Source organism: Marmota monax, unplaced genomic scaffold, assembly GCF_021218885.2.
Source record: "Marmota monax isolate L192 unplaced genomic scaffold, Marmota_monax_Labrador192_F-V1.1 WCK01_AAM20220418_F8-fsc00136, whole genome shotgun sequence".
NCBI lineage: Eukaryota > Metazoa > Chordata > Mammalia > Rodentia > Sciuridae > Marmota > Marmota monax.
The window spans coordinates 1,171,880-1,184,045 of NW_026693905.1; the positions used below are offsets into that span (position 1 = coordinate 1,171,880).

General features: G+C 33.4%; 1 protein-coding gene across 3 annotated transcripts in view; it reads right to left on the bottom strand.

Moving 5' to 3' along the window:
• The window catches only part of Spag16 (sperm associated antigen 16), a 719,050-nt gene that overhangs the window by 534,338 nt on the left and 172,546 nt on the right, over positions 1 to 12,166 (bottom strand). For all 3 annotated transcript variants that reach the window (XM_058585177.1, XM_046462926.2, XM_058585180.1), the window contains one exon: positions 373 to 500. In XM_058585177.1, the coding sequence (XP_058441160.1) occupies positions 373 to 500 (128 nt within the window). Of the gene's footprint in view, positions 1 to 372; positions 501 to 12,166 lie in introns of those variants that run through there.

Sequence of the window (12,166 nt, forward strand, 5' to 3'; positions counted from 1 at the left end):
CTCATGTAATTATGGTCCTCAAAAAAAAAAAAAACTGAAAAGGATATATTGACAGGGAAGAAGTACAATCATAATAGTTGCTGAGATCCCATCTCTAAAATAATCCTAGAAACTTCTCTAAAAATGATTTGTGCATTATTTTAAGCCAGAACTCTAACCTCTAAAATAATAATACGTAAAGTGTACTTAGTCTATACTGCCACCAAGTGCCTAAACCAATTAATTTTGAGATTATTGTAGCAGTTATAAGCAGATTCTTTTAGTGCTGTGACTAGAAATTTGGAAACAGGCTAAGAGTAAACCAGAGTCCCACAATTCAGACATAACAACAAAATCTCAAAAGCATTATTAATAAAACATCAAGAATCCTACCAGCTCACTGGAAGTTCATGAAGTCTAAAAATGTTACTCAGCTTGTAGTCAAATTTTGCTGGAGGAAGATTTTCTTTACATAAATTCAAGTTTGGATTTGGTTGTATATTGATGGGAAATTCTGAATCCTAGAAAAAAATGAAGAGCTTTTTTCAAATTTCCAAATCACTATACATATTGATAATCTTTCTTATTTAATATTAAATTAAAACATAAATATTTTATTCTCCTCTGACTCTTCAGTCCTGTTTTCTACTTTCATTTTGAAAAAAAAAATATGAAAGAAAGACACGTGACATGCACATAAGCAATTTTAATTCTACACTGCATGTTACAAGTTAAAAATTACTTTAAAACACATCCTTGGTGAATTCTAATGAAATACAAAATAACATTGTCTTATATTATTATTAATTGTCATTTTTCAACGAGCTTTCCATCCCCAAGAGAAACGTCCAAAAGTACTTGCACAGGGCAACAAAACAGTGCTTGTTTACAGATTAACTGTGGTTTTCCTCTTAAAATCCCAGGAAACAGGATTATTATAATGGCACATGCTGACGGTAAAAGACCTCTGTCGTAATCCTTTTAAATCACATACATTAAAATTCATGTCTGCCATTTGTGGGTAACCTCTTTCCCCACCAAGCAAACTCCAGGGGTAACTTAGTCTATGAGAAAGGAGTCCCTCACATGTGGAAAGAAGACATGCTATGCACAGGTACTCAATACTAATGATGGATGGATGAATTGCTCAAGTCCACATATACACAAAAGGAAGTAATCAATTCTCTTCTATTTCACTTAACTCTTTAAAACTGACTTTACAGATGGAGGCATATATTCAATTTCCATCATTCATTTATTCAAAAACCATTTAGAAGTACCACTTTATCCCAAACAATATTCTAGGCATGAGACATGCATGAATGAGCACAGCAGATGAACAAGTCTTGCCCTCACAGAGGTTACATTCTAATGAATTCTTTAATATACTCTCAGAGCTGGAAAAATGATAAAGTTGATTTTCAAAAGTGAAATAACATTTTTCTGATTAACAAAGTAATACATATTCATATAGAAATTTTGTTCATTTCATGATACTACAAAGAAGCAAATTAATGCAATCTTAGTCTCACCACTGAGATATAATTACTATTAACATTTTGGTTTAACTACTTAATTTGTTTCCTTTCTTTCTCTCACTTTTTACAAAGTTGGGTTGATGCTCAATTATTCATCATCTAGTTTTCATCTACCACTGTATAACTGCATTTTCACATCATTGAGCCTGTTTTGAAAGAATGCTAAGTGCCTTATTTTATGTAATATTCAACTACTTTTGTCTCTTTTAGGGTTATCAACATTATAAACAGCTTTCATTCTATAAATCTCTACTTCACTGATTATTTCCTTAAAGAAGAGTTCTAGAAATGCAAATAAATAATTCAAATAAAATAAATATTTGACATAACATAATACCTCTTCATAGACTGCTTTGCACAAATGCTGTTTAAATTATACTTCTGCCAGTCACATAGCACTGCCTGCAATTCACTACCACATTTTTGTTAATAACACACACACACTATATATATATATATATATATATATATATATATAATCAAAATGATACAACCATGATTATCAAAAATTTTAATGTACCATAGGATGTATAAAACATGCAGAATCTCCACAGAAATATTTTTCTCAAAAAAAAAAATATATATATATTTTACATTTGTTCAACAATTATTTCTTTTGGCTAAAATTTATTATTAAGTCTATATTTTGTGATAGGAACAAGTTTCAGTTCTTATACTACAGAACAAAACAAAATAGATAAAATTAACTTCCATGTGGAGTTTGCATTCTAGGAGAAGAATACAAAATACAATAACTATATGAATGATAATTGATATTTATCAAAAATGATAAAATAAACTGTATCTATGAGGTGAAAAGTCCATGGAAAAAAATAATTCACATATAAAACTATTTCATTTACATTTTTAAATTAATTGTTTAGGTTACACTTCTTATGTATTTCTCTTTTTGTTCCTGTACTTAATTTTTTCTGAACTACATTTTTATGTCTTTTGACCCTTTGCTTTACTGTTGTGGTAATATTACATTTTAAAAATCATTTTAATGATGCCACTGGGGTTGGAAATGGAGGGAGGGTATATGTAAAAAAATATAGCGAAGTAGATCAAAGTCCAGGCTTATATAATTTTTGACTGTATATAAATATCTCCAATCATAAACTTATTACCTACATCAATTTTATCAGCTTTGCTAAGAAAATTATTATATAAACAAATAAATCCAGGTATTTAATATTAAACCCAACCAGCTAGGTGCTATTGCCCATGTTTCTAGCTCAGAAGAAGATAAGAAAATATAATAATAACTGAATAACTATTTAAAATGGGTTTCCAATAAGAGCTGCAGTTTCCTGGTAATATTAATCCTATATAATCCTATATAGATGCATTTGCAAAACCAAAACATAAAACTCATGTTATCCAGCCAATATGCTGCAATACTCCAAGAGATATCAGTCATTGAAAGGTAAGCAGCATCAGTGAGGTAAATTTAGAATACATAAATAAGGACAATGCATAAAAGACAGGAAGAAAAATGAGTCATAAAACCATTCTTTCAAGCTACATAACCATTACCATTTCTTTGCATTGACAAGGTACAATGGGAAGGCACACTCAGCTCTCAGTAGTATGCTTTGAAAGTTAGTAGTTCTCAACTCTGACTACGTATTTGAAATCACTGGGAAACTTTTTAAAAAATTCCACAATCACTGGTCCCACCCCAAACCAATTGAATGTAATAATTTCTGAGAGTGAGGCTCTGACACAAGCATTATTTTAAAGCCCCCTATATGAAATAAAAGTCAGAGTTGAAAATCATGGCTTTTTTTAGCAATTTAGTTTTAATGAAATTGGTCAAGCTATTTAACAAATTTTCATAGTTATATTTTCCTTTCTGTAAATTATAACCAAAAAAATGGAATCAAGGTTTTATCTTCTAGTTTAATACCTAAAGGCATATAAATACCTTTCCTTTGGAGTTACCTTCTAAAAATGAAAAGAACTGCACAGTAATTTTAATACTATAAAATAAAGCTAAGCCCTTATACATTTTATAAACAAAATTATACCTGTTCCATAGGCTACTATAAGAATTGAGTGAGATAACTTCTGTAAAGTACTCATCATTATGACTAGAGCCTAGTAAATTTTTAATAAACATTAGCTATTACTGTTTCTATTTTTATTATTTTTGTAGTCAATGACACATGTTAATTCCAACTACTTAGTAAATTCATTTTGAATCATTTCATACCTATTTATTGTAAAATAATTCTATATTAACCAAATTATACATTTAATATTCTCCTAGGATACTGATTGAAGCAAACTTGATTTCAGTGTGTTCCTACTTGTCAGAATCCCAGTGCTATATCTGCTTCACAATTGGCTATCTTGATGTGTCTCAGCATCAGTGATAATAGAATTTCTTGCTTCATGAGCCAGTTGGAATTAAATCTTGTCTTGCTCTTTATATGCAAAGAATGGAGGACCTGATGGGTATCAATTTCTCTGATTCAGTAATATATCATCTAGGGATTGCATGCATCTCTCCCTATGAATAAACCAAGCTATGTACTGAGACTCTTTCCACATGAGTCTATTGGGTATCCAGGCCCTGTACCCATGCCACTTGACAGGAGACTGCTTTTCTATCTTGTTCTTAGCCTTCCATTGAACCAACATTCATGAGAATTATCCCAAGCAATTTCTGAACAAGTTCAAAATTATTCACTCAGGCCTACACTCAACACTTCTCTACTCTGTGTCAGGCACTATCTTAATTGCCAGGTCACAAATATAAGTAGAATACATTTGTTCCACTCCAAAGACTCCAATTTCTATAAGAAAACAACATAAATGAAAGACCATATCATTGATAAACACTTAAGTAGAAATATGAAGAAGCTATTATGGTAAATAAGTAAGTGATAAAACTATTGGAATGGGGGCATCCAATTGTCATTAATTGTAGATAATATGAAGTCAAAAGGAGAAAGGATCTGTAAATAGACCATATTACTACAGATGATTAATAATAATGAGTGAACTTCACATATACAATGAATGACATAAAGTTATAAAATAAAAATATTCCATTAACTCTAGTAACAATGATATAAAATATACAATAAAACACTAATAAGAAATGTGTTTCTTTAGAGACAGAAAACTACTTTATTCAGAGATACACAAAACAAAGCCTGATTAGTTTAGATATTTCAGAGACTCAGCAAGTCTGTTGACAAAAGTTTTAAGTTTGATTTAAGATTGAATTCAATATGAATTTGGGGGCTTATCTTAGAATAGTTAGTCTTGCTCTCACTGACAAAACATGTTAGGAAATGATGATAATTAATCATTGGCCATTTACATTAATTTTTTAAAAGATAAGGTTAAAACTTTAATGTTTTAAGGTCAAACTTTTAAAAATAAACCTCATTAAAATAGATTTTAATCAGAGTTTTCTTTCTTTATCTTAACTCCCCATGTGAAAAAGAATTTATAGAAATGGAGGATTTTGTTCAGGCTTCCATGCCCTCATTATTTCATTCATCACTCAAGCAGTCCACGGTACCTGTGGACTTCACACATCACTATGAATGAGTGACAGCTGACATTATCAGCAATCTCTGATTGAGCTAATTGACACTCCCAGTCAGTAAGAAAATTACAGTGAGCCAGGGAAAGCTTTACTTATAAATTTCTTCAACTCTTGAATGTCATGTCCATTTGCATTTTTGTGGCCTTTCATAATAGAAAGAAGTATCACACTTGAAAAATACTGTTTTCCTAAATGCACTTAAGTATTTTTTTTTATTTAGGACTCCTAAATATCTAATTATTCTTTAGTCTTTCTATCACTGAGACATTCTGTACTTTGACCCATATCAAATTAAGCTGAAACAAAAAGACTCACAAAAATAAAATATACAGACATTGAACTATCACTTGTAAACTCCACAATGTCACCACATTTTAAAAGTGTATTTCTAGACTAAACAGTTTATTCATGCCGTAAACTAATAGAACAGACGTCCAAGGTGTGCCTGATTTAAAAGCATAGGGAATGATGTTAGATTTAGATTTAGAATGTGCAATATTTTTCATGAAAGGAAGTGTTAAGAAATACTTTGATTAAAGGCTAAAACAAAAAAAAATTGACATGCTTAGAAAATAATTATCTTTCAAATTTAAATAATTGTATTTTTATGATGTTAAATAATAATGAATATTATTTTTAAAAATTTAACCTCCATTAGTCAACTTTAGCAGTTAACATCACCATCAGCTGGAAACTTAGGTGAAATGCAAATTCTCAAGCTCCACCTTGAACTTAAAAAAGCAGAAACTTTGGGAATGGGGCCCAATAATCTGTTTTTAACCAGCTCTCCAGGTGATTCTGATGCTTGCTAAGTTTGAGACTCCATCTGAATAAAAACACATCTTTCAAAATGTAACAAATAGCAAACTTAGCTGAAAATATTTATAGAGCATTATATATAACATTAAAATAGGATTATATATATATATATATATAGAGAGAGAGAGAGAGAGTAGGATATATATATATACTATTATATATATTTCCTATTTGTATATCCATATATATGTGTGTATGGACATACACACACACATGTATATACACATATCTTTATGATCCTCATTTTTGAGATGAGACTATATTTCCTGCTTTGCCAATTTCCTTCGGGGTTCTTGGCTCACAAATTTGAATAAAATCCGTTGACAATAACAGGAGGGAAGTATTGTACAGTAGGATTTATATAAGCATGAGAAGAGAGAGTACACTCTCAACATGTGGGAGGAGGCCAGAGAGCAGGGGGAACAAAAACCCTTTTGGTATGCTAGCTTAGGAGCTTATAGAAGTCTGGGTAGAGCGTGGAGCCAAATCTATATGAAACAGGCATTGAGAACACCACATCATCATTGGTCAAAATCTAGGTAAAACAGGCATGGAAAGCAGCACCAGTATCATTGGTCAATATCTATGTAAGGTGAAATACAGGGTTTTAATTTCAATTACAACACAAGGATTTCCAGTTTTCCCAGCACCATTCGTTGAAGAGGCTATCTTTTCTCTAATGTATGTTTATGGAGACTTTGTCTAGTAAAAGATAACTGTATTTATGTGGGTATGTCTCTGTGTCTTCTATTCTGTTCCATTGATCTTCAAAAATTTTGTGCAATACCATGCTGTTTTTGTTACTACAGCTCTGTAGTATAATTTGAGGTCTGGTATCGTGATGCCCCATGCATTACTTTTCTCCCTAAGGGTTATTTTGGCTATTAGGGCCTCTTATTTTTCCAAATAAATTTCATTACTTCTTTTTCTATTTCTATAAATAACATCACTGAAATTTGAATAGGAATTGTATTAAATCTGTATAGCACTTTAGACCAGAGACCTTGCACCTACTAGAAGAAAAAGTAGGCCCAACTCTCCATCATGTCAGCTCAGGAATGGACTTCCTCAGAATTAAAGAATTAAAATCAAGAATCAATAAATGGGATGGAATCAAACTAAAAATCTTCACAGCAAAGGAAACAATCAAGAACATGAACAAAGAGCCTACAGTATGGGAAAAAATAATCTTTATTGGGGCTGGGATTGTGGCTCAGTGGTGAAGCGCTTGCCTTGCATGAAGGAGGTACTGGGTTCGATTCTTGGCACCACATATACATAAATAAATAAAATAAAGGTCCATCAACTAAAAGAAAAAATAAAAAAAAATCTTTATCACCTGCACCTCAGATAAAGCATTAATCTCCAGGATACACAAACAAATAAGAAATCTTAACACCCAAAAAATAAATAACCCAATCAATAAATGGGCAAAGGAACTGAACAGGCACTTCCCAGAAGAAATATGAATGGTCACTATATCAATAAATGGGATGGAATCAAACTAAATGCACACACACACACACACACAAATTAAAACTATACTGAAATTCCATCTCACTCCAATCAGATATTGGCAAGGATATGGAGAAAAAGTTTCACTCATACACAGCTGGTAGGACTGCAAATTGGTGCAACTACTTTGGAAGGCAGTCTTGAGATTACCCAGAAAACTTGGAATGAAACCACCATTTGACCCAGTTATTCCCTTCCATGTTATATACCCAAAAAGACTTAAAAGCACCATACTGTAGTGACACAGTCACATCAATATTTATTGCAGTTCAAATCAGTTCATAATAACTAAGCTATGGAACCAGCCAAGGTTCCCTTCAACAAATGAATGGATAAAGAAAATGTGGTATATATACACAATGGACTATTACTCAGCCATAAAGAAGAATAAATTTATGGCATTTGCCAGTAAATTGATGGAACTGGAGACTATAATGCTAAGTGAAATAAGCCAGTCCCAAAAAACCAAAGGTTGAATGTTCTCTTGGATAGGTGGATGTTCCCATACAATAAGGGGGGGCAGGGGTTGGGGAAGAATAGAGGTTCATTGAACTAGACAAAAGGGAATGAAGGGAAGGGAGCAGGAATGGAAAAGGAAAGAAAGTATAATGAATTGGACATAACTTTCCTATGCTCCTATATTATTAAACGACCAGTGTAACTCCACATCATGTACAACCACAGAATGGGATCAATACTGGAATGGGTTGCACTCCATTTGTGTATAATATGTCAAAATAGACCCTACTGTCATGTATATCTAAAAACAAAAAATTTTTAAAAATCTATCTAAAACAGGGATTGAAAAAGTATTGGCTATGTCCTTTGGCCTAAGTTTTCCTAATTCTCATCTGGGTTCACTCCCACCTTCCATTTTCCCATCTTTTGTTTTCCCCCGATGGGACAAAGGAGGAGACAAAGGAAGTGGTCTCATGAGATTAGACTTGATGGTGCTCATTAATTTTTTTTAATAGGAGGCAGTGAACACAGAGGGGCTGAACAACTGAGCCACATCCCCAGCTCTTTCACTTTTTATGTTCAAAAGGGTGTCTCAATGTTGCTTAAGTCCTCACTGAGTTGCTGAGGCAAGTTTGGAATATGTGTTCCTCTTGCTTCAGCCTCCTGAGCCACTGGGATTGAAGGCATGTGCCACCATATCTTGTCTGGTGCTCATTAAAATTTCTACCTGTTAGCCTCCAAGTGTAGTTTTGGCATTTGAACAAGACCTCAATTGGGGCCCATCAATTCTGACTGCTGAACATTAACTATTCTTGTTCAATAATAAGATTTTATGCACACACACACACACGCACTATATATGTATGTGTGTATCAATACATATGCTACTATATATATCTATATATATTTCCTCTTTATAGATCTTTACATATAATATGTATATATTATATATATACACCCTTATATATCCTTATATGATGTATCCTATATATCATATGTAAAAATATATACCACAAAGAGAATATATACAAATATATATATGTATGTGTGTGTATATATCCTATTATAATGCTATTATGAGAAGGTAAAAATAATTTTTTGGCATTCAATATCTTAAATTGCCACAGTCTGGCTGGGCACAAAAATCACGAGCCACTCAAGCAGGAACAAACTTTATTTTTTGAAACTGCCGCCAATGTTCTATACGCCCCCGGGAAGATCGCCACTCAGCGACACTTTTTTTGAACTGCCGCCAGTTCTATCCCCCGGGATCGCCACCACGCCCGAGTTCTCCCGGTACCGCCAGAGGAAGTTCCTCCCCCGGAACTCCCTCCTACTGTACTTCCCCAACCAATGGGAACGACGACTCCCCATCTTCAATGGAATCTCTGTTTCTGAATGACAAGTGCCTGCCTAGTAGGCATCAGCTGGATCTCAAGGGGAGGCACTTGTGCTGTGGGAACCCGGGGGATTCCTGATTTAATCAAGTGGCCCTTCCTCCACATTCCATAATGCATTAACCCCTCCCCCATGCGTAGCAGGCCCAGGTGAACAGCAGGAGTCCAATATCCATATGAATGCAAATCTTAACATAATCATATCATCTCAATGGCTAGCTGGAGTCACCTTTCAACCAAAAATGCCATGCATCATATACTTGGCTCTTAGCATCTCCCCCCTTCTGTTTAAGCAACAAGCAATCTGGCTAGGGACCGTGCCTGTTAGGTCTGTCCAATTCAACATACGGTTCTTACCCGTCATCGGAAAACTGACCTCTAGGCGTCATCCTCCTGTCTTAGGTTGATACCACTGCAATTGGATCATACCCGTCACTGACTACCGGTCCAGCATATAGCCATACTTGTGGATAGGCCTATGCACCAGTGGGGGGGTGAGGTTCTTTGCCTCACCTCTGTTGGCCCCCAAAATTAGACCGTCACTAGTAGAAGGGAGGAGGATACAGAAATGCCATGACACCAAGTCAATTGACGGCTCCTAGGAAAAATTGCATCACTGGTGACACATCAGCAAAGATACGCTAGCATTATTATAATTCGCTGCATCAACAGATAGATCACAATGCATACAAGTGATACATAGTCCAGGCAAGTTCTGTAAGCAGTTCAAAGTGGAGGAATCTATCAATATGTCCATATCCTCCCAAAATAAATCGACTCATTGATTGAGCATTACTTGTTGAGTTATTAATCATTGATGTATCAGTTTATACAGTCTGTTGTGATAACTCTAGAAGAAATTATAGTTTGGTTTTATCTTTGTCTTCACCGGCATTTGGATGAAAATAGGAATTCCAACAATGATGCTAAAAAAAATATGTAACCCGGAACTTCCTCTGGCGGTACTTCCCCAACCAATGGGAACTCTCCAGGAGTCCTGTAGCAGGCCCAGGTGAACAGCAGGAGTCCAATATCCATATGAATGCAAATCTTAACATAATCGTATCATCTCAATGGCTAGCTGGCGTCACCTTTCAACCAAAAATGCCATGCATCATATACTTGGCTCTTAGCATTAAATAATCTCTATAATACTAAAATTATTAGTTATATCAATAAAATGTAATACACATATATTTATGTGACCCATTACACCCTCTTATTATTTAACTTACTGAAGTAGCATCAAAAGAATGTAACAAAATCCTAGCAAGTCAGGAATCAGCTGTAAATATCTTGGTATATTTTAGGCAAATAAAGACTCACACCTTTCATTTATTATATATAATATTTTTTATTCATATAACTATACTCATTTAAAATTGTCAGCTTACAACTAAACTTGGGAGAAAAGATAAGAATCAGTAGAAGATAGTATACTTATAATTATTATTCAAAATAATTTCTACCATTTATTTAATAATATATATATATATATATACCATCTCAAATTTTGTAACAGTTCTATGTATTATATACAGATGCAGAAAAATGGAGCTCAATAGAATAACGACATACACAAGGCAGAAAACCTCGTCAATCAGTGTTAACAGGATTCAGATTCCACCTTCCTAGTCACAGAGCCTGAGTTTTTTCTTTGCCCTACAGCTCCAGAAACCATATCAGTATTCTTGTGTCCTCAACCGGATCCTGTTAACTAAGCTCCAATAATGAAATTCAAGTAATTCTTAGGATGTGCTTTTTCTTCCAGAATGACTTAGCATGACTGACAGTACAAACAAATACAAAAAGAGTTCTTGATATTGCTGAGGAGAATGCCTTGTCCATTTGGGAAGGAGTAAAGGGGGTATAAACACAGCGAAACTGTGAGTCCCTGTCATTACAATGCTGCTGCTGTATAAGAGTCATTTATCACTCCCATTTTATTGATGGGCACATTTAGGTTAAAATACTTTAGCTTAAATTATGTTATGGATTTATTAGGTTAAGAAACTCAAATTAAAATCCAAGTTTTCTTGACTCCAGTATTTTTTCATTAATCCATATTTTCACAGGTTTCTCATCAAGGCCTACTGTTTTAAACCTTTACAGTCTTCTTAAACATAAATAAATGAATAAGTAAAGATGATGAAGTCTTTTGTAAATAACTTGGTAATCTTTATGAACACTACCAATAACACATCTGCCTACTTCTTCGGTCTTCCTCTTTCCTGCTGTTTCTAATATTCTATAGGCCACAAAATAACACAACCAGACTTATAAACTATGCCAATAAGATTCTGTGTTAGGACCTGCTACATAGGTGCACAGTGATTTTCACTCAGGGCCTTGTCTCTAGTGAGATCCCCACACTCTTCACTTACTTTGGAGTGTAAGACTATATTTTTGAAAACTGAAGTCTTGAACAGAGTCAAAGTGGAGTATTCAATTGGAACTGTTCTGAAAACTAAGTTTGGGGGAATAAAATCTTACCTTGCATACAAAATTAATTCTAGTTGGATTAGGGTTCAAAGCTTTTAAAATATTATAAAATATCAGAAAAAGCATAAGGAAAACAATATGATATGAGAATAATGAACCCCTTCCTAAGTATGACATTAAGGAAGAAATTATAAGGAAAAGACAGTTATATTTAATTGCATAATATTTTAAACTTCTGAAGCTAAAAAGTCAAAGGAAAATGTCATTATATAATAGTAATAATAATAAAAATTATACAAAAATTGTTAAATCAATCTTAAAAATATAGGTCTTATAAGTAAAAAAGGTCTGTGGAATATACACAAACAAGACACATAATAGTCAGACAACATGTAGAAAAGTTTAAGTATTACTAATAAATCAAATAAATACAATAAAATAACAAATGA